At 41.2% G+C, this 27,976-nt stretch overlaps 1 protein-coding gene across 1 annotated transcript in view; it reads left to right on the top strand.

Moving 5' to 3' along the window:
• Positions 1-27,976, top strand: part of Wdr64 (WD repeat domain 64) — a 99,963-nt gene that overhangs the window by 42,307 nt on the left and 29,680 nt on the right. The window contains exons 9-16 of the mRNA XM_057770768.1: positions 436-515; positions 10,121-10,260; positions 16,186-16,312; positions 19,226-19,374; positions 19,752-19,875; positions 21,867-22,042; positions 24,723-24,902; positions 26,952-27,082. Coding sequence (XP_057626751.1) covers positions 436-515; positions 10,121-10,260; positions 16,186-16,312; positions 19,226-19,374; positions 19,752-19,875; positions 21,867-22,042; positions 24,723-24,902; positions 26,952-27,082 — 1,107 coding nt within the window. The remainder of the gene's footprint in view (positions 1-435; positions 516-10,120; positions 10,261-16,185; positions 16,313-19,225; positions 19,375-19,751; positions 19,876-21,866; positions 22,043-24,722; positions 24,903-26,951; positions 27,083-27,976) is intronic.

Genomic DNA, 27,976 nt, shown 5'->3' with positions numbered 1-27,976 from the left:
ATTTTGGAAGTTTCAGTTCATGAGGGTTTGGTCCTGTTACTTTTGGACTTGCTATACCATACCATGGTGGCAGGAGTCTGTGGGGGGGAGGCACACAGTGGAGGAACCTGTTCACTTACCTAATGGCAGTCATGAAGCAGTGCAAGGAAGAGGATTTAGGCATCCCGACCTCCAGGTATTAGGCCTTGTCTTTTGAAGGTGCTATTACCTCTCAATGCACCGTAAGTTAGGGCTAAGTCTTTATCCCATGGGCCTTTGGGAAATACCCAAGCTAAAACAGGGAACCTAGAGATTGGGCGGCTCGGTGAGTAGTCTGTCATTACGTATCACAGTTACTCTGAACAAATAGACTTATAAGCAATTTAGAATGAGCCCATTAAACATAATTTATTTCTAAGTTGCAATTAACATTTCCCATCTAATTTTGTTTTCCAGGCCCGTCAGAGAATTTGCCATGCCAAGAGGAGCCAACACATTCTGCTACTGCGTTAAGGCAAACGTGATTGTCACTGGAGGTAAGAGGACTGTTTCCATCACGGGTAATTCCGGGTCTCACAGAGCTCTCTGTGTTTTACAGCCAGCAATAACTTTCTAGAACAATTTAAATGTTGTCTATTCCATATATTGCAGCTTCTGAGCATGACAGCATACTAACAAGCTTTCCTTCATGCCTAGTGAGGTCACAGATCTCAGAGGAAAACTTACAACCACAATTTTTCTAAAACAACATCTCTAAATCACATCCTATACGTTTGTCTTTAGACCCACAGATGAGTCCTCACCCCTTATCAAGGAAATTCTCTTTGCAAAAGGTGGAATCCATCACAGAAACCTACAAAGTCAAAGGCGGAGTCATGGAGTCCAGTCCCAGTAGATATAAAACATCCCTCTACACCTAAGCTCAGAGAACACTGAGGAAGAGGGAATGGAAAGAATGTAAGAACCAAAGGACCAGGAAGTGTGCTGTGAGATGTGTAATGTCAGAAGCTAACCCATAAAGTCTCACCAACGTGACTGCCTAACCATGAACTGAAGGACAATAGTGACATGCCGGGTGGACAGGAGAAAACCCACAAGGCCTCCATCCTGCCTAAAGAAGTACAGAGCAACTAGGGAATGCTAAGAGGGGGAGAAACAGTCTTCTCTAGAGAAGAACATAGCCACTGATTCCCCAATATCAAATGGTCAGCCCCCCTGAATATATATATATACATATACATACATACATATATATATATATATATATATATATATATATATATATATTACTTAGACTGAGCAGGTTATATTTAGGAATATATATATATATATGTATAGACATATATGCATGTAACAATAATTAACAAAAAAGATAACATGAATTTGAAAGAGAGCAAAAGGAGATATGTGAAAAAGTCTGGGGAAGGAAAATAAAGACATAAATGATGTAATTATAGTATAATTTTTAAAAAAGGTCTTCCTTAACCAAAGAATAGATTAAACTAACTTTCCTCTGCTTTACTGTTGTTTCACAGTTTGCCTTTACAGTTTTAATCCTTCTGGAATGCATTTTTTTCTGTATGAAACTATGAGTTCCCCAGTTGAAAGGAGTCCTGGGGTTTCTGAAGGCAGAATGACATCTATACATTGTCTGGGAGAGATAGCTTAAAACTGTCCAAATCCCCAAAATGTGATGGCTGTGATTAGAAAGATCAGAACCATAGACAGCAATGACAGCAGAGGCCAAGACCAGAACCTTGGAGAATGCCAACTTTCAGTGGATGGTAAGGTAGAAGACAGGAACATCCCTTTGCCAAGAGCAAAGAGGAGGATGACAATACGGAAAACTTCACAGAAAGTTGGAGGATATCATTGTCCTTAGGGATGCAGGCTCCTTGTCTCCACTGTGGTGACTTTGAGTCTGGGCTGTGGAATCAGGCTGGGTGTAAATCCACCAGCAGACTGTGTGGTGGGCAGGTTACTTTCCCCTTTAAAGTTTCAATCTCACCTTTGAGTGGAGTTAGTGGTACTACTTGCTTATAGGAGTAATTATAATATTTATATTAGTTCAAGGGCTAGGAGTGGTAATATTTACCAATAATCCCAGCATTCAGGAGTCATAGACTTGAGGAGCAGGGGTTTAAGGATATCCTATGCTGAAATAGACCCTGTCTCAAAAGTAATTCAAATAAGGCACATAGCAGAGTGTCCCATGGTACAGTACTTAATAGCTACTTACTACTAATAATACCAATAAGAAAAGATGTACATTTCATATGGTAACATTTAGAATTGATTAAGACAATGAATGCATACCTAGAACTAATAGGTTCTTAATAAATGCTAGTTCTGGGAGCCAGTGAGATGATCAATGGATAAGGGAACTCTGTGCCAAACCTGACCACCTGAGTTCCATCCCAGACCCAAATGATGGCAGAAGAGAACAGGCTCCCACAGGTGGTCCTCTGACCTCCACGTGTGTACTATGATACATGTGCCCACATACATACACACTCAAAAACTTTAAATAAAGTAAAATATATTTAAAAATAAATGTTAGCCCAAATCCATTACAATACATAAGTAAAATCACTTTGGTAGTGACTTTATTGAGATGAAAGTCTTGAGGCACCTCTACCACTGAGTGTAAACATCTATACACTTTGCGGTGGATTGAATGCAAATGGCCCCCATAGGTCCATAGGAAGTGGCACTATTAGGAGGTGTGGCCTTGTTGGAACAGGTACAGCCTTGTTGCAGGAAGTGGCCACTGGGGGCAGGTTTTCAGGTTTCAGATGCTCAAGCCAGACCCAGTGTCACTCTCCTTCTGCTGCCTGTGAATCTGGATGTAGAGCTCTCAGTTCCGCCTCCAGCACCATGTCTGCCTGCATGCTGCCATGCATTCTGCCATGCTGATAATGGACTATACTTCTGAACTGTAAGCCAACCCCAATTAAATGCTTTCCTTTATAATCGAGCAGCATGACTGACTAGCAGCTAGCTAGTACTTTCCAGCATGCATGACTTAATGAATTCCTACAAATGTGGAGACTAGAAAATGGAAATTTTCCGTAACTGCAAACATCCTCTCGTGGGGACAATACCCTCATTGATTAGTGGCCCAGCCATGAGCCTCTAAACTGTGTGTGCCGCTGCTGACTACAGACCAGCAAGAGCTGTTCTGCTCAGCACAGCTGCCTGGGTTGAGTGTACCAGGACACTTGATGAGCTTGGTCACAACAGGAGTTCTTCAGGAAACAAACAAACAACATGTCAAACAAAAAAATACCCACCGTGACTGGGTACTTTTATGGGTGGGGGTGGTGAATGCCTTTAATCTCAGCACTCCGGAGGCAGAGGCAGGCCTGGTCTACAGAGCAAATTCCATGACAGTTAGGGCTACACAGAGAAACCCTGTCTTAAAAAAGCAAGCAACCAACCAAACAATAACAAAAAAAGAACTTATCACTGGGAACTTCCAAAAACCAACAACAGCAACGATACCAACAAACAAAACCCTTAAATTTTCTGAGCATTATTTGCTGACTACCACAATTTTCTTAATCCAATATTATCATCCTTTATTATTTCAAGAATTAAGCACCTCATTTGGAATGATCCAAGCATCAAAGCCCAGGTCTCTGAGTGCTGCATACATTTTTTTCCACGTTATATTCAGCAAATACCATTCGGCAACTGTTAAGGATAAGGAGCTAGGGACCGATCCATCAGGCTGTCATCCTAACCCTCAAGAATTCAAAGTTTAATAACAGGAGTGAGACAATTCTAGACAGCTCTGCTACAACGCGTATCTGAGTCAACAAATGATGCTGGTGAGGATAAGGCAAGACTATGAGTGAGGCATTGTACATCTCAAGAGCTCGGTATCCTGGGGCCTCCCGTGGCCTGTCTGCCCATTCTGGTGGCATCACACACTGTACAAGGACTCTGCTGGCATCTACAGAAGCAGTAGAGCCTGCTCTGGAGGTAGACAAGGAAGACTGTTTTCTCCACAGTGCACACAGGCAAAATTCTGGTCAAGAAGCTGTCCTGAAAACAATTGAATGTGTAGCAGTGTGATCAGTGAGCAACTAATACTTTTCACCGTGCATAATTGCTGGAACTGTTGTAGGTAATAGACTCTACTGGTAAAAAGTGCAAATTCTCAGGAACTACCGACAATTCAGTAACTAAAAACATTGCCCCGCGGCAATACTCTTATTGACTGGTGACTCAGCCAAGAGCCTTGCTCCTTGTACAGCCTGTGCTGCTGGTGACTCAGGCGATGGTCCTCTGATGTACTCTTCTTCATGCAATACACAAGCCGCAGACTTTCTTCCATGGAGAGCCCCAACTCACCTGGCAGTGGTATCACCCACTTCAGGGATGCCACAGCCAATGTTATCAGTACTTGTGGGCCAGAGGGACAGATTTCTGAACATGTCTAGTAATATCACACCTCTTGGCTCCTGCTGGTGAAAGGTAAAGAGGGAGAAATTCCAAAAATGAATTATTGGAATTATTGCTTTGAAACATGGGACTGAACCCCTGAAGGTTTCCTCCTTGCTATAAAGATGTTAGCTTGCTCTCTTCTCTCACTAAAGTAACCTTGCCTTCCCAGAGCTCACAACCATAAAACAGAACTGAAATGAATCTTGAAGTTCATCATTTTACACATGAGGAAACAAAGAAAGCCATTAGCCACAAGCTGAGCAGCTAGTCAGCTGGTGGAGCTGAGCTTGAATCAACTATCCTTGCCCTCAGTCTTGTTTTCTCTCTTCTGGGCCGCTGTGATCCTGAGCATCAGGGCACTCCCCCACACTGCCCTCTGTGATCTGAGCCAGCTTATTTAATCAAAAGTGGCACTGGAACTGAGTGACACACAGCGGAGACGAGTCTTCCGAAAGAAAGAAAAGCATGTCTTTGATGAGTAGCTTTGTTTAAACCCTGCCCCAGAAAAAGGGGGAGAGAGAGAGAGAGAGAGAGAGGAGAGAGAGAGAGGAAAGAGAGAGAATGAGTTAAATAAAAAACACAACAGTGAATCAACTTCTTAGATCTATAATTTATAATATAAATGGTATAAATAACACATCATATTTAACAGAATGATTTGATTATTCATATTTGAGCTTGCCTATAAATCCTTTCACTCTAAATATTTCATGCTTGCCTTATGGCTGTATTAGATTATAAAACTTCAAATCAGGGACCATACTTCACATGTGTGTGTAGAAGAAGCTTCTCCCAATCTCCCTAAACATTTTGTAGAATGTATTATGCAAATCAGGGGCTTAGAATAATCATACTTGTGGTGGTAACATCCAGTGAACAATACGGATCTGTTCAGTTAGGTATGTATGAGCTCATTTATTCTCACAAGAAAATTATAGTATGAGTTAATTGCACTAGTAGAACAAGATACCCCGTTGTAGAGCTAATAATATATCTAGTAAACATATCGAGTGAAATCTATTTCAAATTAAAACACTTAGCAAGCAATAATTGTGTACCTGTTATTTGTCAAGCACCACTACAAATGACTGATCCAAGGCTCATTGTATAAACAACAGACAGTCAGCTATAATTATAGGGTTAGTGCTGCAGAAGGCTCATGCCTAGAGAACATGGGAAAAGAACTGGTAACTTCATCAGGGACCAGGAGTGGAGACTAGGGGAAGCAGTGTAGCAGAATCCAAAATTCAATTCAAAAGCATATGACCTCTTCCTCCTTCCTCTTTCTCTTCCTCTTCCTTTTCCTCTTCTTCCTCCTCCTCATAGACTTTGGGTCAGATGGCTCATTTGGTAAAGACACTTGCCTCCAAGTCTGCCAAACCTCAGTTCAAGCCCTGGGACCCATATAATGGAAGGCAAGAATCAATTCTTACAACACATGTACTGTGGCGCACACATACTTCCACCCCACATACACACATGTGAACACAAAACAAATAAATAAAAATTTTATGGTTTTAAGTAGATATCAGAGAAGAATATCTAGAAATTTTAATGTCTATCAAATTTCCTTGTGGGTAGTAATTTCTCAGGAAAGTTTGATTCTTGCTCTTACTATTTTAAATTCAAGAATTTCCTGGTTATCTACCTTCAAATAGTGTGTTGCTGCATTAATAAGATTGAGCTATTATAACAAAATACCATACATTATATAGCTTAGGCTACAAAATTTTATTATCTTATAATTCTGGAGGCTTTAGGTCAAAGATCAAAGCATCAACCAACGTGGTCACCTCTTAATAAGGGTCTGCTTCATGCGGTGTAGGTGGCCTCCTCATGTGCCAGGGAGATGAAAAGCAAGCTGCATGGTTCCTTTTCTTATAAGGACCCCATCATTGTGACTTTATTTAAAGCTAATTATCTCTCTAACTACCCCACATTGATGCCCATGGCTTCACTATGGATTTTGAGAGGGCCCAATTTGGTCCCCAGCAAATAAGAGTCACTTGAGTTTTTCAGCTTTCTTCTCATGCTACTGCAAGATCTGAGTCTCTTAATGATATCATTGACCTTCACAAAAGGACTAGACAAACAGCCAAGGTTCCATTTTGGGTTAGATGCATGTTCTCCCCATCCCTAACCCTTGGCATTTAACAGGTAAACCTCTGAGGTGTAGCTACTCATAACAACCAATGGGAGCAGCTCAGTAACTACTTGCTGAGCTCTTACTGTGTGTTACCTGATAGGATACTGCTGTAAACTGAAAGGGAATTTTGCTCAAAGAAGAGCCTAGTAGGTTATTTATTATAAATGGATAATAATGACTATGGATTGGCATAGTACATTGACACAGCACTCAGTTTGTTTGTTTGTTTTTTAAATTGTGGAAGTATATCCTTGAAGAATGGATTGGGAGACAATGAGAAGGGAAGAGAAAATACTGTAATCCTTTTCCTTGGGGCTCAACAAAATAACCAGCATTATTGGAGCATCTGAATCTATCACCTTTGGCTAACCTGTGAATATCGAGCTTCCAAGTCACCCAACTGTACCCTTACCTAACTGGCTCCTTCAACATAGATATATGTCTACTCACAAAAGTTTCTAGCATACAAGGCAAGTCAGTCTTGTGGGTGGCCAAATGCATGCTAGCGACTAAGCAAAACAGTTAAGTTAAAGGTAGAGTTTATAAATAACTGTCCCGGGCTGGAGAGATGGCTCAGTGTTTAAAGCATTGCCTGCTTTTCCAAAGGTCCTGAGTTCAATTCCCAGCACCACATGGTGGCTCACAACCATCTGTAATGAGGTCTGGTGCCCTCTTCTGGCCTGCAGGCATACACACAAGCAGAATATTATATACATAATAAGTAAATAAATAAATATCTTTAAAAATAAATAAATAAATAAATAACTGTCCCTTGGCTATGAGAACCTTAGCAGAAAGTAGAAAAGGAGAGCGTGGTTCCCAAAGGTTCCCTTCTGACTTCCTCTAGTACCCAGAGGCATGTGGGCAGCCACGCTGTGAAAACACACAGGCATATACTTAAAGGTCACACACACGTGTACACATGCAGAGACTGGCTAGCTTCACATGCAGATCTTCTCTTCCTGGGCAGCTCAACTAGACCATCTTCCCCAGACTACTCACAGTGAGAAATGGTCAGGTACTAACTTTCAGTGAATGAGCTACAAGAGCTAAGATTTAACGAGGCTGCAAAGAAAGATATGTTCATTGTTTGTCTCATATGTATTTTGGAATTTCTTTGTTATAAGCAGCCTTTATTTGAACAGATGCATAACTCTGTTTCATTTATGTTTTTAAAAAGAGCAAATTGTGTAATGATTTTTAAAATATAGATTTATTTTAAGATATTTGATTTTCTATTTCACAAATAACTCAATAGATATCATCCTGGAAGTCGAATTATAAAAGTGTTACAGAATTTCAAGATAATAGTCGAGAAATTGTATGATCCACCATCCTTATATTATAAGAAATTAACTCCTCAGGATTAAATGATTTAAAGTATTAAATTATTCAGTTTAAGGACTTAGATACATGTTTGGAATAATATATAAGAAAGTGGGAACAAGAGGTTGGAAGGGTGGCTCCATGTAAGAGCCTTGCTGCACAAGCAAGGGGTCCTGAATTTGTCCCTCAGCACCCCTGCATTACAGAGGTTGACACTTTAAATCAAGGCATCCGCGTCATGGTCAGACTGATAAAGCAAGTGGCCTTGGGGTGTGACGTAAGCCTTTTGGAAAGCAAGTCGGCAGTGTGTCTTAAAGTCATAAACATGATTTAACATCATATTTCTACTTTTGGAAAATTACTGTTGGCAACTGATCTAAGAAGCAAACGTGAACACGCAGATAACTGTTCCTTACAGCACTGCTGAATGAGATCAAAAGGAAAATCCAGAATCTGAAAAGAAAATGTCATGGATGGTGGTTAAGAAGTTATGAACTATCAATGGAAAGTTATTTAAATATGGAAGTGAATGGCATTCCATCATTTCTAGCAACATGGACAAACTTAAGGACATCATGCTGACAAAATAAGGCAAACACAGAAAGACAAATACTACAGGTTCTCTTTCTGTGTGAAAACTACAAAGTTGATCTTAAAAAAGAGAGTAGAGTAGCAGTTACCAGAGCCTGGGCAGGGTGTCGAGGAGGGCGGGATGTGAAGAGATGGTGGATAGTTAGAGACACACAGTTGGGAGGGAGGAATTCCTTCCAACATTCTGCAGCATAATGGGATGAATATGGTTGAAGCGATTAATTGAATATTTCAACATATCTGGTACACAGGATTTTAAAAAGTTTCCAACACAGAGAAGCACATATCTGGGATAAAAGATATTATCCTGATCTTACTATTACATACAAGTGTGGAAATATCTCAACACACACTGCAAATGCATGCAGTTCCGGTGTCTGTCAGTGCTCTCCATGCTCAGAGACCCTGTCTCAAAAACCAAGATGGAAGACACTTGCAGAAGAAACCTAAACTTGACAATTGATCTCAGGTGTTCTTCCTCTCTCTCTCTTTCTCTCTGTCTCTCTCTCTGACACACACACACACACACTGCTAAATTAAACTGCGAAAAGTGTTAACAATGATTTCCCGTATTGCATAGAAGTAGAAATTGGGGCATAAGGTAGCAGGCTGGGAGAAGGCTTTTATTTATTTATTTATTTATTTTACAAAAATGTCACTCTTCTATACTATTTCCTCATTTTACTGTGCACTCAGATGATTTTAACAATTATAAGACAAAATGTGTGCTATGATAGTAATTACATTTAAATGTCTTGTGCTTGTGGTTCTGCAGGAAAAGGAAAATGGGAAAATAAAAGGCAGATGATTTGTTCATGCTGGAGATTATGAGCAGTTTGCCTCTTCCCTTGATTTCTTTTATTATTATAATGTTTGCATAATTTAGACTGTAGAAACAAAAGACCAGCTGCCTGAAATATGTTTTGGAAGTAAATAGAGTATAAATAATGTATTAATGCGTGACAGAGTAGGAAGTATTGAATCAAGGAAAGTAGTCATGAAATATTTATGGGAATTCACATTTGTATGTGAAGATACGTTGATCACAGACAGATCCAAAACAAGGCTAATGTCTTCAAGTCAGCCGCAGAAGGAATGCCTTTGGGGAGCTGTGGGTTGTGGTTTCTTAGAAAGGAGACCAGGATCTCACTGAATGAATGAGAGATGCTTTTGGTGATGGTGGATTTTAAATGTCAACTTGCCACAGTCTAGAATCACCAGGAGAAAAGGACTCAGTCAGGGACTGCCTAATTCCCATTGACCTGTGGGCTTGCTGATGAGGATTATCTTGGTTGCATTCATTGATGTGGGAAAACCCAACCTGAAAGTGGGCGACGTCATTCCTAAGGTAGAGGAGTAGAGACCACTAAATGAGCAATGAGCAGGCATGCATTCATTTCTCTCTGCTCTTGGCGGTTGATGGTGGGTGTGCTGTGGGTACTTGCTTTAAATTCCTGCTGCCTTTACGCTCCTGCTCTGATGGACTGTAACCCAAAATCGTGAGCTAAACTAAACCCTTTCTCCCTTATTTTTTTTTTTATCATGGTAACAGAAATAAAATAAGGACACCTTTTAACTTTTGAGCACTTGAGAATACCAGGCCTCTGTCACTGTCATTCTTTCTAGGAGATGATAAGGTCCTCCGCTTGTGGCACCCCAATATCAGCACGAAGCCAGTTGGGAAGCTGGTGGGGCACATGTTCAGCATCACAGAGATCGTTAACAATGAGAAAGAACAACACGTCATCAGCCTTTCCTCTGCAAAGGTAATGAAGAAAATCGCAGAACCAAAAGGAAGCTGTTTGTTCTTAAAGTCAACTACAGGGAGGCCTAGCACATGCATGTACACACACATACACACATGCATGTATGTATAGCTAAAGTAATTCCCAAAGAAAATTTAAGTTATAATGTTAGGAATGAGAGTTTTGAATATTTGCAACATATTTGAAAAAAAATGTATTTGTTTGATTAAATACAATCTATTAAAAAGTTTTAAGAAGAATAAGTTCAATTAATGTGGTTAGTTGTGATAGCAATTATAATTTTTTTCTGAGAATTCCATAGATGAGCATTGCTTTTCCATGACTTCAGCCCCTCTTTTCCCCCGTAGCTCCTCCCATTGATCCTCACTCTCTCTCCTTTATTTTGCTATGTATATTTACATATGTATGTAAACAACCTGCTGAGTCCATTTAGTGTTGCTTCCACGTGAGTGCACGTGGTCAGGAGTGATCACATGGGATGGGATGACCTGCCAGTGCTCATCCCTGGAGGTTTGTTTCCCTTGCTCAGCAGCCATTACCAGGTTTTGGCTCTCCATCTAGGGGCGTGGCCTTGGGTGATTTTCTCCATCCAAACTGGCTTGTCACCTGGTGTCGTCTCTGTACAAGTCTTGTGTAAGTAACCATGCTGTTGAGATTCCGTGAGTGCAGCTCCCTGTCATGTATAAAAAGGCACGATCTGGCAGGAGACGCTTGAGTGTTCTGGCTCTCACAAGCTTTCTGCCTCCCTCTTCTACAATATCCCTTGGGTCTCAAGTATGAGTTGCATTGTAGCTGTGTTGGTTGGTGATGGACGCCCATGGTCTGTTGTTGTCTGTACTTTGACCAGTTGAGAATTTCTGTAGTAGTTTCCATTTGCTGCAAGAAGAAGCTTCCTTGATGATGATGATGATGATGATGATGATGATGATGATGATGAGAGTGTGTGTGTGTGTGTGTATAATCAGTGGGTCTAAGAATATTATAGACTGTACTGAGTTTGAATCCCCAGAACCCATGTAAAAGCCAGACATGTAGCATGAGCACCTGTAACACCCATACTCATACAGAGATGGTAGACAGAGACAGGAGGATCTCTGAAAACTCACAGTCCAGCTAGCTTATACAGTGGTAAAAAGGAAGACCTTTTTTCACAAATGAACAAGGTAGAAAATGAAACCAGCACACAACATTGTCTTCTAACCGCTGTACCTATGCCATCCACACAGTACACACACATATGCAGAAACATGAACATGTGTCATATACACACATCATACATATATCATATGCAAACATATATGATTATCGCCTCTGCTATACACACAGTGCACACACATATATGCAGAAACATGAACATGAGTCATATACACACATCATACATATATAATACATATAAGATTATTAAGAGACAGTTATGAAGCTCCGCTGAGGTATATTTATTTGAGAGCATAAATCAGTAATATATAAGATCTTCCTACATGGGAATAGTACCCTGTAAAAGATGGTATCCACTAATCTATTTGTTAATGCCGTTGGAATATTTCCATAGTCATTTGCCAAGTTTATAGCTAGTGTAAAACGAATATTCTAGAGGAATCGAGCTGGAACTGGCCCATAAGCCTCCTACTTGAAGACTGACTCTCATAGGATCTGAAGGTGCTGTGCAAGCTGCTGAGGGAGGAAAGCAATCAGTGGTCCTACTAAGCTGTACAGCCAACAAAGCAATCAGTGGTCCTCCTAAGCTGTAGAGCAGACAAAGCAGTCAGTGGTCCTACTAAGCTGTAGAACCGACAAAGCAGTCAGTGGTCCTACTAAGCTGTAGAGCCGACAAAGCACACCAGTCACAAGCATGGCATGATACAGTCAGGGGTGTAATAGTGGCAATTGCATGCTGGAGATAATCAGCAGCCAGGATTGGGCTTAAGGCCCACTGAGCAAGAGGAAATTCATGCCTGGTATTGTAAACCTAACTTGCTAAGTGAGGCTGGTGAGGTCATGTGACCTAAAGGGACTTAGTGCTGTCATTTCTCTGGAAAATGTAAACGTGGGACGACAATCAGCTGTGAAAATATATTAAAGCTGCAACCAATAAAACAGCAGTAGACTAGGCAAGAGGAGTTAGGGCTGTGGAACAAAAGAGATAATGCAAGGATTGGTAGGTGTGTGGGTGTGGGGTCGAGTCTTATATGATGAAAGTAACATTTGAAATTTAAGGACAAATGATAATTCACACAATGCAAGCTAGAAAACAAAAAAAACATATAGGAAAACATATATAGTCAGATCATTACTAACTGATATTGTTGTAATGTGGAGCGGTGGGCTAAGTTCCTGGCACCCTGCCTCCCGCACAGCTAGCTTTATACCCCAAAATAATTACACGGAAGCTGTATTCTTTTAAACACTGCTTGGCCCATTAGTTTTAACCTCTTATTGGCTAGCTCTTACATATTATCTAACCCATTTCTAATATTCTGTGTAGTACCACGAACTGGCTTACCAGGAAAGATCTTAACCTGCGTCTGTCTGGGAGAATCATGGCAACTGCTTGACTTGGCTTCTTTCTCCCAGCATTCTGTTCTGTCTATTCCGCCCACCTAAGGGTTGGCCTATCAAATGGGCCAAAGCAGTTTCTTTATTAATTAACCAATGAAAGCAACAGATTAGAAAGAGATCACTCCCACATCATGATATGCAGCAAAAACATATTCCTTATGGGTTAAAGACAGAATATCTTCAAATTTTCAGAAGTATTTATAGGTGACAATGCATAGCTTCAGAGTAATTCCTAAGCATCTGTGGCTAATTGGAATATAACTATAACTGCATCAACATTCAAACAATCTGCAGTGTTACAATGATAACTATCTTTTATCAAATGATACCGAGTATCTGACACAGTGCCAAGTAGTTGACGTGGCCTACTCATTTAATGTTAATCAGAACCTTATAGGGTTGAGAGGGATACTACTGTATTAGAATGGGTGCTTAGTTACCCCAGCACCACACACATGCACACACACATGAGCACACACGCACACACACACACATATACATGATGACTGTAAATTGTACACGAGAGGGAAAATGAGTTCTAGGCAATAACTGGCAGGGGTCACACTATCGCCTTGTGGCGGCATGCAGCCAGTCACTGTCATGTTCTCTCTCACAAAGAAAAAGGCCAAAATGCAATGAAAATGGTGGGAACCGGGAAAAGGAGTTTAAGCAAGCAAACTAATAAAACTTTGGCAAATAAGTGGGACCTCAAGGGGGGCAGAAGGGCAGAGTTTTAAACTTACAGGCATGTTTACGTAGTGCTTGGTGGGTATCACAAAGAAGCAGCTTGAAAGGAGCAAAAATGGGGTAAATACAACAGGCTCGCTTAGCTCAAGGTATAAAAGCAAAAGTACTATGGTGTACAATGTGTTTTGATCATATTCATCTCAAATTTCTTCCATCTCCTCTGAGATCCACTGCCACCTCCTCCCTACCAAATTACATTTTCTGTTTCTCTCTGTGTGTCTTTGTTTTTCTCTCTGTCTCTGTCTCTCTCTATTTCTTAATAATTTTACTGAATCCAATCTGCGCTGACCATATACTTCTAGATGTAGGACCATCCACGGGAGCATGGTTCACCCACCCATCTCTCCTTCCCCTAGAAGCCATCAACTGTCAGATTCTTGACTAGGGGTGAGGATTCATGAGCCCCTCCCCTGAGTATTTAATATTTAAATAATGTGTGTGCTGATGTCTTTACCTCATTTTTTTACTTGCCAATTATCACACAGAGGGGAAAAATGTGAGAACAATACAATAAAATTATCAAGTCTTGTTCCACATTGCTAACTTTTTTGCATATCAGTTGACTGGCAGCAACCAAATAAGCACATTTTGCCTTGAATTCCCTAGAGAGACAAGGTCAAATACCTTCCATCTACTGCTTGTGCAGTTGTACATAATCCTTTGTACTCCAGTCACACATGCCCCATCCTCAAATGTACCATCTCTCCACGGTGATGACTCTCAAAGGGGTTTCATCACCTCACACATTTCCAGGTTTCTTGCAATGTAAAATCATGCCATCTATCGGGTCAACCCAATTTGATTCAATAATTAACTTCTTGTGCCCATTAGGCAAAGTTTAGAAAGGCAAGTCAAATCCCAGACTCCCTTAGTATATGATAGACTAATGTGTCCCTAAATTGCTCACTTCATTTGAATGACTGTTTCTAAAGATAGACTCTAGTGATGTTGTTTTCGCTGTGTCTTGATGCTGGTGCTTCCACTGAGTACTTATAGTGCAATGGAATGACCCGTCTGCTCCCTGTAGCCAGCAGCAGTGATACTGAGAGCGCTTCTATTGGTAATCACACTTGAGTGAAGCATCTCTGCCTGTTCCAGTCACTGTATGTTCACAGATATGAGCCTCATGTTAGCGCCACACCTTTTCAGACTAGGACGTTCTCTTTCCTATGAATCTGATACCAACTCCTAAAATGCAGACATTCTACTCTGCTAATTCTATGACAAACACTCATCAAAGGGCGGGGGACGGGGGGAGATATTAAAGCCTTTGGCTAACAGCAACTGACATGAAGCTTGCCGGAAGAAAACCCAAAAGTCATTGATGAATCCAAACATGCTTCCTTTTATCTTTACTTATTCATTGCTCCTTACAGAGGGCTTTGGGCAAAACCTTTCTCTTGCCCTTCTCTATGATGTTTTGTGGCTAGCAACTTTAGCTCCTCCCCCCACCCTTTTCTCATAGTTAATCAGCTTCATAATTCAGTTTTTTCCCCAAGGCTAAAGTAATCCTTTTATTTAATTCTCATATTCCCAACTAGTTTGAAAAAAACAACCCAGCATTTTAACTCTTACTGCTATGAGACTCTGAATTTATTTTGTAATTTATGCTTACATGTCCGTAGGCAAGATTTAATTATGACTTGTAAATAACCCATTCTGTCACCCCAAGATCAGTCTAGTGAAAGTGAGAATCTTCTATGCTTGTCCCTTATACCATCTCGGCCTCTTTCTGAAACAGTTTGTTCTTGTTTTCTTCCTAAGTCTCCCCAGGGCTGCCTGGCTCTAGGTCGGCTCTCCCAAGCTTTGACACCAACACCTTTCCTCAGACATTGCACGTCCCTTCTTGGAGCTGTTAGCAGAAAACAACAAGCACCCGGAGGACCGATTCAGTACCGCTGCTCTTTTCTCTCAACGACTCCACCATATTATAGATGCCTATGAATTGGCCTCTTAATGCATCTGTGCCATTGTGTTTTCTTCTCATTTACTTCTGTCTTTCTGTCCCCATAGCAGGTCCCTTATCTCCAGACAACCTTCCCTTCCATTACTTTCTCTAACTCCAAGTTCCATGAACATTTCTTCCTGCTCCCCCATGATTTCCTTTCTCATTTTATGACTTGCATACACACAGATAGATACACACTCTCAATTTAAAGCCCAGTTTCCATAGAAGAGAAGATATGAAGTAGTTTTTTTTTTCTTTCTGAGTCTGGCTTATTTCACTTCACGTGATTTCCAGTTGCATCTGTTTTCTTGTGATTGTCATAACTTCATTTTTCTTGATGGCTGTACAAAATTCTATTATGTATATGTAGCAGATTTTCTTTATCCATTCATCTCTTAACAGACGCCTAGATTAGTTCTGTTTCCTGGGCATTGTGAATAGTACAGGGGAACCCAGTGACGAAAGATAAAGCCTTAAGCAACACTTTGTAGCTGGGTACTCCATGTTGATAAACAACATTGGAACCAAGAGCCAAGTTGAAACAGAGCACCTGTGTGCTCACAATCCAAACAGCATTTCATTGCAAATTTATAAAAGCATAATTCATTTAAAGACTTAACTGCCCCATGTGAGAACAATGGTGTTTAAATGGGTGAATTCTGCTTGTTCCCCAGGTCTTCCGAGTGTGGGATATCCAGACCCTATCAGTATTACAAGTCTTCCACGATAGCCAAGGAGGGCCAGGAGACATGCAGATTTACTCCATGGTGTATGACGCCAACCATGGCATGCTCATTACAGGTATGTCTATTTGACATATAGCAAATTAATCTCTTATCTTTTACGTTTTAAAAAGGATAGCTTTTCAACACTTACTATAAAAACACACACAAAGAAAAGGAAAATGACTAACCATGGTTAGTGATAGTATAAATATTTATTTCAGTTTCCTATCCTATGTTAGTTGATGAACTATGCAACCTCCCTTTTATGAAAATGCCGGGTCAGTTCTCTAGGGTGATGAGCCTAGGGGTACATGACCTAGGTGAAGCAGAAAGAGCTGGACCACTGTTGCTATGTCTGGACTCCGGTCTGCCTCTCGAATGCAGTAAATTGGTACTTTCATAGGGTGGTGACCCTGGTACGTGCCAGCGTGAACTTGGTTTATGAGATAAAACAGTTATTGTAAGGAGCTGGTCACTGTAGGGTGGGCACAGACCTCAACTGCCTTTGCTTCCAGATAAAGAACAGTAGAGAGAGAGAGAGAGGCCAGAGGCCAGGAAGATGGGTCCTAAATAACAATGCATTGGTTGCCAAATTGTTTTAAGGGTTTTCAAGAATTTTGTTAGGCATTTAGCTTGGCTACTGTTCACATGCACAGCCTTCAGCCTTTAGAAGAAAACTGGCTATATTAATAGCAGCTCTACCCTCTGGAGCACTAAGCCAGAATTGCCTTTCCGAAGCATATTACCACTGACCACCTGCTCTGAGTTCCTGAGGGATTAATTAAGGCAGGCAAGTGATTGGTGCTGTCTCTGTTGGGGAAAAATAATCATTTTTAATTTGGTGTTGTTTATTTGTCCTGGGTTAGAAGAGAACCATCACTTCATGCTCAATAAATAATTTTCCACCCTGTAAAAGAGAACTTAGTTTCGGCAGTGAATGCTTCTTCTCCATGTGTCCTCATCTGAAATGAACGCATTAATGACTCTTCACAGATGTCACCTCTTCACACAAACCTTGCCTGCTCGATTATCGGGCTCAGCATTTTCATCCCAATTATCATCAGCGTAAAGAAGGGCTAAAATACCAAGACAAAGAAGATGGAGCATAGAAAAGCCAAGAATTCTTTCCACTTTTATATACTTTTTGGTGGTGCTCCTGTTTGCAAAATACTGAGCTTTGTGTATGGCCTGATCACATCCTCACACAGACATCCATGTAGGCAAAGCGCGAATGCACATAAAATCAATCAATAATTAAAAAGCACAGCTCTCAGCTGACATCAGGATTACGTCAAGTGTATTAATTTGTGCTTAGATTCCCGTGACATCAGGTAGAGTAGTTTTCTGAGCCCTGTGGGCAGCAACTCTGCACTCAGTGCTTGGTGAACACGTTGTGACTGTCAGTGCCGTCATCAATATGCTGGTGATGATGACCACAGCTATGTGTTGCCTTTTTACTCCGTTTCCTCTGCGCAGTCACCCTTTGAGGCCGGAATCCTTCACTGAAGTTTCCCAAATGCATAAGCCAAACCTCAGACAGGTCAGAGCCGAGACTCGATCTCAGAACTTCTGACTCCTGCATCCGCATTCATTCTTTCCCCGGCATTATTTCCTTTGCTGTATGATAACTAGCCAAAAGGGTGGGAAAGCATCAGCTCTTCACATGTAGATCCAGCCATGTGAACTGTTGGTATCATTATGGATTTATGGAGATGCTCCAAGTGTGCCTTTGAGAGCCTGATGACCTTCTATCTCTCACGTTTCCTGGCAGGGGTGCTTGAATTGAGTAACATTACCTGATGAGCCATCTCAGTCCTGTACGTATATATGAACAGGCTGCGTCACAAAATCTAAACACCTTGGTAACTGCTGCTAAGACTTTGAGAGTTCCTTTGAAATGATGTGAGAAAGTCACCGCTGCGTCCTTGGTGACAAATTGATAGCCACATCAATAAAATAGGAAGAAGCTTCCTATTCTCAGAACTTCTGCTTTTGTTTGAACTCCAGAATATACTGTGCAGTAGTGGCACATGTCTTTAAGAAGCAGAGGCAGATAGATCTTTGAGTTCGAGGCCAGCCTGGCCTACAGAGTAAGTTCCAGGACAACCAGGGTTACATAGAGAAACCCTGACTTGAAAAAAAAAAAAGACAAATAAATAAATAAATATGAACTACAGAGTGGTTTGATAATTTTTATCAGTATTTCTAGGCATTGCATAAACCAAAGCACATAAGATTCTCATTTTGAGATTTAAGTCATACCCATAAGAAAGTGTAAGAATCCTGCTTCCCAGTCAGTGCCCTGGCCAAGCTAACTACATGGTGATTTGGAAATTAATTTTACTATTGATGTTGCAATCACTGGCCTGCAATCACTCTCATTCATTATATTTAATCAGACCATGTTCACAGCACGTGTTATCATCTGGTGGCTTGAAGACTCTCTGACTAATTTCAATCACCAGAGCAAGCCTTGATTCAGCAGACGGCTGGTGGACAGCATCACCAACGTGCACACACTGTCAGGAACAGGGAGCAAACTAGAAAAATGGGATTCAGAATGACCTGTGTTTGAAAGATAATCTCCATTTATCTCCAATGAACACTTTCCTCTGGCTGCGTCTTATTTGCTGTGTTTGCCAGAGATGCTCTGGAGGAGGCCACAGTAGTCCCACCTATTAAATACTAAGGCACTGGTCTTTTATACTCTAATCTCACTGACCGGCTGGCTCCAAACCTAGCTGGTTGGGTCATATCCTCTGTGAAATTCTAGATTTCTGATAATGACAATTTAGGTATGAGATGCTTTTGCAAAATTTTTCATTCTTTACTTCATTTCACTTTTAAGAATGTCACTATGTCACTATGCAGATGAGGTTGACCTGGGGCCCATGGTCTTCCTGTTTCAGTCTCCAAAGCGTGGAATACAAGGATGCACCATCAACCACACCCAGCATTGTGATGTCCTCCTTCTTTCTTTCCTTTCCAGGATCGGGCGTTATAGACATGTATCCCTTGACCAGGATGATACAGGACACAAAGCAGGTTCCTCACACTCATGAACGAGAAATCAATGTCATGCTGTACAACAAATACTTCCATCAAGTGCTCACTATCTGCTCGGAGTCTGTAATCAAGGTGAGTGTGTAAGGACCTCCTAGGCAGAAAAAGCCTGAGCAAGTGAAATGCTATCTTCCTATAGGTAAAACATAGGGTTTTATATGTAGCGGTAATAGACTGAGACAATATATTGAAGTTCTTTAAGCTATCAGGAATACATGATAAAGAAGTGTTTCAAGCCAGTTCAAGCCACATGTTTAGTTAAAAACAGAAAATTTAACCATATTTTATTTATATATTAGTTTGTTTGGAAAGGGTATATGTGTGGGCAGGGTGTTGGGAAAGGTATGTAGAGTACTAATTTGAAAAGTTTGACAATGGTAAAAATTTTGCTCAGAAATGAAGGGCAGATGTATGGAATACCTGGGTTTTACTGATGTTTTATTCTTCTACAGGTATGGGAACTTGAGACCGGCTTCCAAATATACCAGATTCTAGACCCTCATGGCTTCAATATTGAACTAACCTGTGCAGCTATTGATGAAAGTGGATTTATTTTTGCCACAGGAGCATATAATGGTGAGCCTAGTTTTCAGAATATGACATCTCACGGTATCCCGAAAATTTGTGCAGGAATTCCTAAGTTTAGGGGGTTTAAGGCTCAGTGTGAATTAGGCTGACATACAGACATTCCGGAGAGATAGCACGGCCTGGGTGAAAATCAAGTCTATTTCACGACCACTAATGTCTGGATATGGACGTAATCAACAAACTCGTAAGTTACATTCTGTTCACGTGGCTGCTGCAACTGTATGCCAAAGCCTTTCACATAATGATCCATGTATGTGGAAACACCATGATGAAACCCACTACTCTGTAAGCTAACTGAAAAAAATAGAGTTCTATACTGGATACACTTCTATGCCTAGGCTCTAGGAAAGCACATTGAACTTGAGGGACTCTGGGGCTTAGGTGTGGTTGTGTTTCATATTTTTTCCTCTGTGAAGCGCTTGTAGGAACTAGAGAGCTGCACACTGCCTCACCTTTCCACTGAATCTTGTTCTGAGCACCCACAAAAGATCCGCTTGCCTTAGAGTAGACAGAGTGACCAGCTGTGTGCACTACGCAGAATCTGTTTATTCTGGGGCACATTTGATAAATAAATGCTTCCTCACAAATCAGTTGATGGAATGAGTGGGCACCTGATGTAAAAGTCGGATATTTAAAAATGGGAACAGCAGAAAACACAGCAGGAATGCAATCATGAGTGCAGCATCAAGGTGAGGGAATGCATTGGCATATAATGCACAGAGACAGTGTTCTTCCCTACGGAGCGATGCAGAGGAAAGCAACCTCACTGTGCCACAGGCACTCGCGACATCCGTATAAAAGTTACTAGTAATTTTAGTTCATGTATTGTTAATTACAAGTGTTCATTGCATTGAGTCACTGGTCTGGCTTGAGGTCTCTGGTTTTTTTGTTTGTTTGTTTGTTTTTTGTTTTTGCTGCATCATCAATTCTGGACCCTCACTGGGGCTACTTTTGAGTATCCTGTTGTTCTATGTCATGGAGACCCTGTAACTTTGTGTCTGCAGGACAATCCCCTTCTGTGCTCCCACAGATCATAATGGGTAGATGATTGGATGGGCCAACTTATAGTCCTGATTCTGGGTCTAGGTGGTTGCTTGGTTGGTCAGCCCACCAGCTCCCCTTCATCCTCAACACCAGAGTGAGCTCTCCAGCACTGCCCAGGCTGTCTCACCATATGTAGTAAGCAGCAAAGGGGCAGGGCTGACTACCCTGCCCTCATGTAGTTCTTGCCACTGTGCAAGGTATACTAGGTCGTTCTTGTCACTGCAGGGTATCCCGCGTATGTTTATGTCTGGTGTTGGTAATGAGCAAATAAATTATGGGGGTAGCCTGTCTGGCAGAGGGATATACAGTCAAATCATTACATGCCCAAAAGTGTTAGTGCTGAAGACTGAGTCATAGAGAGGAGATATTGGGCTTAGGGGAGAAGCAGGGACTTGAGTAGAAAACTAAACACTGCCCTACCTTTCTACCTCAACTTATTCTGGATGACTACAAAATATCTGCTTGCTCTAGATTAGACAGTGTGTGGGTCCATTCACTACCCAGAATGTATTTATTCTCAGGCAGATTTGTTAAATAAATGCTTCCTCACAAGCCAACTGATGGAATTATGGACATAAGTTTTCAGGCATAAAGATTAAGAGACTCCATAGATGAGCCTGGGACCTCATTCCCACCTTCTGAAGGTTCCATTAATAGTGTCAATATGGAAACCAAACCTTCAGCACTCAAAGCTTTGGGGAATACTCATCCAAACCAAGGCAGACATCCATTGCTTTCAAGATGCCATCCTGTTCTGCTCACTTCTTTGATCAGCCTGTGACAAACCATGCAAAGAAAGAGTGGGGAGACTCAGCAGTCAGTCTTAGTAAGAAATAAATACAGGATGCATTTCAACAGGACCAGTGTCCCCTGGACTAAGAGCCAGGTTGTCTGCACACCATCTTACCCACAAAGCCTTTCCTCCATGCCCTCAGGTACAGCTAAGATCTGGGACTTTGGCAGTGGGCAGGAGATGAAAATGCTGCCAGAAGGGAAAGACTGGGCAGAGGAGGAACACGGACTGCTGCGCCTGTTTTTCCTCAAGGCCCAGGTGAAGCACCAGCACCTCGTCCTCGCCTTGGAGCGCAATGGGACTATCAAGATGATCCAGGTTTGAATCCCGTTTCCATGTTTGTTCTTCAGACAGTCTTCTTGGGGAAATCCAATGGTGATCATTTCTCTACCTCTCTGTGTATGCCTCTCTTTCTCTGTTTCTATCTCTGTCTCCACATCCCTCTGACACTCTGTCTCTCTGTCTCTCTCTCTGGTTTCATGTAGCCCAGCCTGACATTAAACTCTTGATTCTCCTGCCTCTATTTCCCTAGTGCAGACACCACCACAACCATCACACCCCCTTGCTCCGTCTATGTGATCCTGGAAATTGAGTCTATGGCTTTAAACATATTAGTCAAGTAATCTACAAATTGAGCTACATCTCCAGCCCCATTCAACTCCCCTCTCTCCAGTCAGTTGAGGGTTATGCTTATCCGCCAACTTTCCTGTGATGCTAGTAACCAGCTTTGCTCAAAGCAAATGGCAAAAAACACAGGTCCCCAGGCCCAGCATCTCACCCGTCACATTCCTGCTTTGGCATCATTAGGGATCCCCTAAAATGGGTGTCAGAAAGGTTGAGCTGACACACATCTCTCTACCACTGCTGAAGTTGCTCACACCCTACCTCGGCAATAATTCTCGACTCCTCAAGAAGGCTCCCAGCAGATTCTGTCCCTTGTGGCCCATCAAGCATTCAAAGATGCTCAAGTCACTTTTTCCATTCCTCACCAAAATGACTTACAAAGTCATTATTTTAAGGTTAATGGTGCAATCTGCTCAGGGCTGTTCGGGGGAGGTTTGAGATAGGATAATTTATTTTTCTGTGAATCTATTACCGCCTAGGAATACTAATGCCTTCTTCAAATTTAAAAAGAAGCCAACATCATTTATCTTGGCTGTGTGGCCCTCACTCAGTCAGCTAGACCTCAAGGACTAACATTGCCTTTGTTGTTCTCCTCTGGAAGCTAAGATCAGAAAATAAGTCTTGAAGAGAATTGCAGTAATGAAGTACAAACATCAACTGGGATGGCTAATCCTTTTAGCTGAGAGTGAGGAGGGGACATCTTCCCCAGTTGGTAGATTCTTCCCTTATTGTCTGCATAGCCCAAAATGTGACTGGAGGAAGAATGCCTTGGCATCCACGTAAAACACAATGTCACTTGCCTTCTGGAAGTTGCTGTAATTGAGCTATGCTCACTGTACTTGAAAGGCTGCAAAATGAGTCATGATTCTGTACTTGGGATGCCACTGGGTTGGTAGAGTACTCGCCTTAAGCACGCACGAAGTCCTAGGTTTGATATCTAGCACAACATAAGCTGGGCGTAGTGGTACACACATGCAGTTCTTGCATTTGGGAAGTGGGAACAGAAGTTCAAAATCATCCTTGGCTGCTCAGTGAGTTCAAGATCAGACAGGGATGGATACATGAGACCATCACATATCAAAAATGTTTTGGTTTCTTCCCTAGACGCTTACACATTGGTTATTGTGGTCTTCGGTGCAGAACATTAAACTAAGCTGAGAGAGAGAGAGAGAGAGAGAGAGAGAGAGAGAGAGAGAGAGAGAGAGAGAGAGGAAAAATAGAAGCCTCAGAACATTCAGAATCCAAAGGCTTTAAATAATGCAAGAACTTTTATCCATCCAACAGTTGAAGAAAAATGTCAATGAAAACAGGAATCTGCCCCCCCCAACTTAGATCATACAAGAACTAGGGGTGCATCTCACTGTCTTCACTCCCCAGCAGTCATCTCTGCCCCACCATAGCCACTTTTCATTCTAGAAAAGTCCCTGTTATTTTAGCAAAAGGACCAGCCTTAAAATTTTGGGTTGTTATGTCCATACAGAAGTAAAAAATTAGCAATATCACTAACAATAATGATTAAGAAAGAACTATACAGAATAAATGATCACAATACAAAAGCAAGTAAAACTGTAAGGTACAGCCCTCCTATCTCAATCTCACATTCATGTGTGGATTTGATTGAGAGATTCCACGTGTTCATACACACACATATACAGAGCAAACATGCAAGCACACATATAAGCACAACATACACATGAAAATAGAAAGAAAATGAATGAATAAAGGTAGAAAGGCAATATCACATTGTCTTAGTAAGGCTTTCTATTGCCTTGTTAAAACACTTTTTTAAAAAAATCAACTTGTGGATGGAAGGAGTCATCGTATCTTAACAGCCTGTAGTCCGTTGTTGAAGGAAGTCAGGGCAGGAGCACAAAGCAGGAACTCCTGCAATGGCCACAGGCAGACTCTGCTGACTGCTTGCTCAGCACGGTTTCTTCCAGGAGCACCAGCCGAGGGGTGGCACCACTCACAGTTGCTTGGGTTTTTCCCACATCAGTCATCAGTAAAGAAAATTCCCTGCAGGTGTGTCCCCAGGCCAATCTGGTGGGGACATTTTCTCAATGAAGTTCACTCTGCTAAACGGTCTCTAGCTTGCGTCAATCTGACATCCAGCTAGCCAGCAGATGCCGAGATGGATTAAAGCGTGTGCATGTAGAGATAATGAAACTTCCACGACAGATAGCAGATTTGGGTTTCTGGTTACTATAAGGAGTGAGACACAAAGAAAATGATGCTGTGAGTGAGAATCCAGAGCTTGAGAGCTGATGATGCAGGATGACAGGGTAGCGGTCTGTGTTTGCTTTATTTAAGAACAGCTCAACGGAAATAATACATTGAATTTTCTTTTTCACTTACTACATTTCTTCCGCTCCAGGGAAAAGAGGATGACCTCTTCCTCGTGGTGATATGGGAGCTGCCTGATGCCATGCCTTACCTACAGTATGGAAGCCACATTGTACATCTGAAGGTGTCAGCTAAAGAAAGGGCGATGGCCATTCCTTTCCCAGATGTTGAATTAATTGTCCAGAAAAGCTTCACTCAACAAACTAGTAATGTATGTTCTGATTCTTTTTAAAAAATATTTTCGCTGAAAGTTCCATACGATGTATTTTGATCATATTCATCCCGGCTCCTCTTCTTAACTCCTCTGAGATCCACCCCTACCTCTATATGCCCTAACTTTGTGTCTTTTTTTAAATTTAATAATCCATAGACTCCCAATTTGTGATGTTCACATACTTCTGGGTATGGGGCCATCAGCGGAAGCATGGTTTACCTACCAAGAGCTATGCCTTTAAAGAAAATTGTTTCTCCTCCTTCTCCAAGAAGCTATCAACTGTCCATTAATCCTTAATTAGGGGTGAGGGCTTGTGAGCCCCTTCCCTGCCCACTCAGAACCTTGCACAACCCCAATCTCTGTCAATACGTAGACTATCACCATCACCCAGGCACCTGTCATGTGAACACCTACCTGATTCTTTCCAGGATAAATCTATTTTCCATGTTTACAACAGTGGCTCCCATTATATATGTGTGTTGTTGCCCTCATATAGCTATTTTTTGAGATATGACCGTATCATGATACATATCAGCCCCATATCCCTTTGCTACCACAGAATTGTCTCAGGATGTTTGTGTGTAACCACTAAAGCATGCATAACTGCTAGAGCGCAGAGACCATTCAAAATATCTTATGAGTATCTGTAGATACTGAAATACACAACTCGATAGACAGTATCTTCAGAAAATTAGTTCTGTGGCATGCTTGCATGTACATACATGATGAAGAGCCAGGGTCTTTGGTTGAGACCGAGGGTAGGGAAATAAGGAAGGTGTCAATTTGTATGTTTGCTTGTTCTTAAAAATATTTAAACCTTTGATTGTTTTAAATGTCTCTTCACTAACTTTATTTCTAATATGAGCTTGAAGTGCCTCAACATCTCAGCTTTCTCAGGGACCAATGGTCAGATACCAAAACCTACAAGAAGACTGCAGGCTGTAGAAGAACCAATCAAAGGAAGCCTTCAGGCTCTCGCTTATCACTAGTGAAATAACTGTGATGTAACTCACAAGAAAATTACAAGGCTTGTCTTAAAGAATTTGAAAACTGTCTATTGGATCATTTTAATATAGAAAAGATATTGTTTTTCACATATTGAAGCAAATGTCAGCATCGCACTGACTGAACTTGGACAGCATTGGTAGTTTCAATAAAAGATTTTATTATTAGATTAAAGAGCTTTGAAATTAATACACACAATTCTTCATAATTTTGGAGAGGGATTTTAGACAACCTCTTCCAACTCTGTCATTGGAAGCAGGTTCGGACATATGTACATGCTGTATGAAACATTGTGTATAGCCAATAATAGCAGAAAGATGAGTTCACAGTGAGTTGGAACCAAGTCACTTGTCAAGTAATTGCACAGGTGACAAAGAATTGAAAAGCGATCACTTTAGATGATAAATTAGTAAAGTTCAACAGAAGTGGGGCTGGAGACATGACTAAATGGATAGCCTTTCGCATCCTCACCATGGCATTTTGAGATTGCTCGGTAATTTACACTTCATCTAGGTACTTTAAATTCTCATACATATTTCAGACCACAGACATCATATTTGATTCTCTATTCCAAGACCCTAAGATGCTCAGAAAATATCCAAGGCAAGATACCTGCAAAGAAGAACATAACTAACTGGCAATACGTAGAAAAGACTTCCGCAAAGATGGGCTTATGGAGTGAAAGACGGGGGGGGGGGGGTGTTAGTGGAGACAGCTAATGTGGACTGTTCTTTTTCCTCCAAGAAGACTGAAGGGAATACAAAAAGAACTAGAAATACTTTAATGGTCGGTAAAGCAGAGTAAGGCTAAATAAAAAGTGGCCAGAAGAGAAGGGAAGAATGTTTTTGTTGTTCCAATGAATTATCTAAGCTAACTTTTCTAATGCTAAAGGCAATGGGGGGTAGTAAATTCATGCTCAATGACTTTGAACATACTACCACGCTGCTTCCAGTAGATGACAATTATAGTGTGCCTGTATAACATTAGAATTAGGCTGACTTTGCATTCCCACCAGTCTGCATCTATGTCCTTTTTCGTCAGAATCCTGCCGTTGACGTTGAGGTGAACTGCATTGATTTGTTTCAAGTAGAGGGATACAATCTGATAGCTTGCGGAACCTTAAATGGCATGATTATCTTATGGAATTTTGTAACAGCTACTGTCAAAGAAATGTAAGTGTTGACTTTGCTCTAAATAATAGGAGTTTTACTGCATAAGAGTCTAAATAGCAAGTAATGCCTTCAAGGAAGGACTTTCCTGGAGGTTATGTTCATAAGTACACTGTGTTCTGAGAATCTAAGTTCCATAATTACACAAAAAACACCTTAAGCATTTGTATACCCAAAAGCTTTCTCCTTTGCATAAATATATGATCTTTCCATGTTTAAATTTATGACTTCAGTAAATGTTTTTAATTTTTTAAATTTTATTTTATGTATATGGATGTTTTACCTGGGGCCAGAAGAGGACATTGAGTCCCCCGAAATGGTTGAGTCATCCTGTTGATACTAGCAGTCAAACCTGGGTCTTCCTGAAGAGTAGCCAGTACTCTTAACCATGGAGCCCTCTCTCTATCCCCAACAAATATTTAAAATGTAACTTGACACACTAATAGCCACAAGCTTTAGTACACATACACAATCATCACACATTTCCCATCTGATCATTTGCCATTCATGTCCAGCTTCACAATTCATGACCTGCCCCTCCATCAAGTTTCTCCTCCCTCTCTATTCCTAGTGCCCCAGTGTTTACTCACTTATAAAAGACAAATGGTGACAGGCAAGCTAGAGGGCTTTCCCTTCTCCTTCACATCAGCATATCCAGTTTATTACATGGTAACTGTAGCAAGGGCCAATGTCACAAGTGCATCCCGGTTCTCAACCAGTTCTGTTGAGATGCTCTGGACCACTACTGGCGTGTTTACTTTCCCCCAATTAACCACCTCTGAGTGTTCTTGCCATTGGTTGAAAGGAACTAACATAATGTATCAACTGTATGGCTGAACTGTAACAAGCTGTCTCCACTTGTGTACTTAAAAGGTGTGTACTGGAACCTTGTATGGG

Source organism: Chionomys nivalis, chromosome 5, assembly GCF_950005125.1.
Source record: "Chionomys nivalis chromosome 5, mChiNiv1.1, whole genome shotgun sequence".
NCBI lineage: Eukaryota > Metazoa > Chordata > Mammalia > Rodentia > Cricetidae > Chionomys > Chionomys nivalis.
The sequence above is the reverse complement of the archived record's forward strand: the minus strand, read 5'-3'. Positions and strand labels throughout refer to the sequence as shown.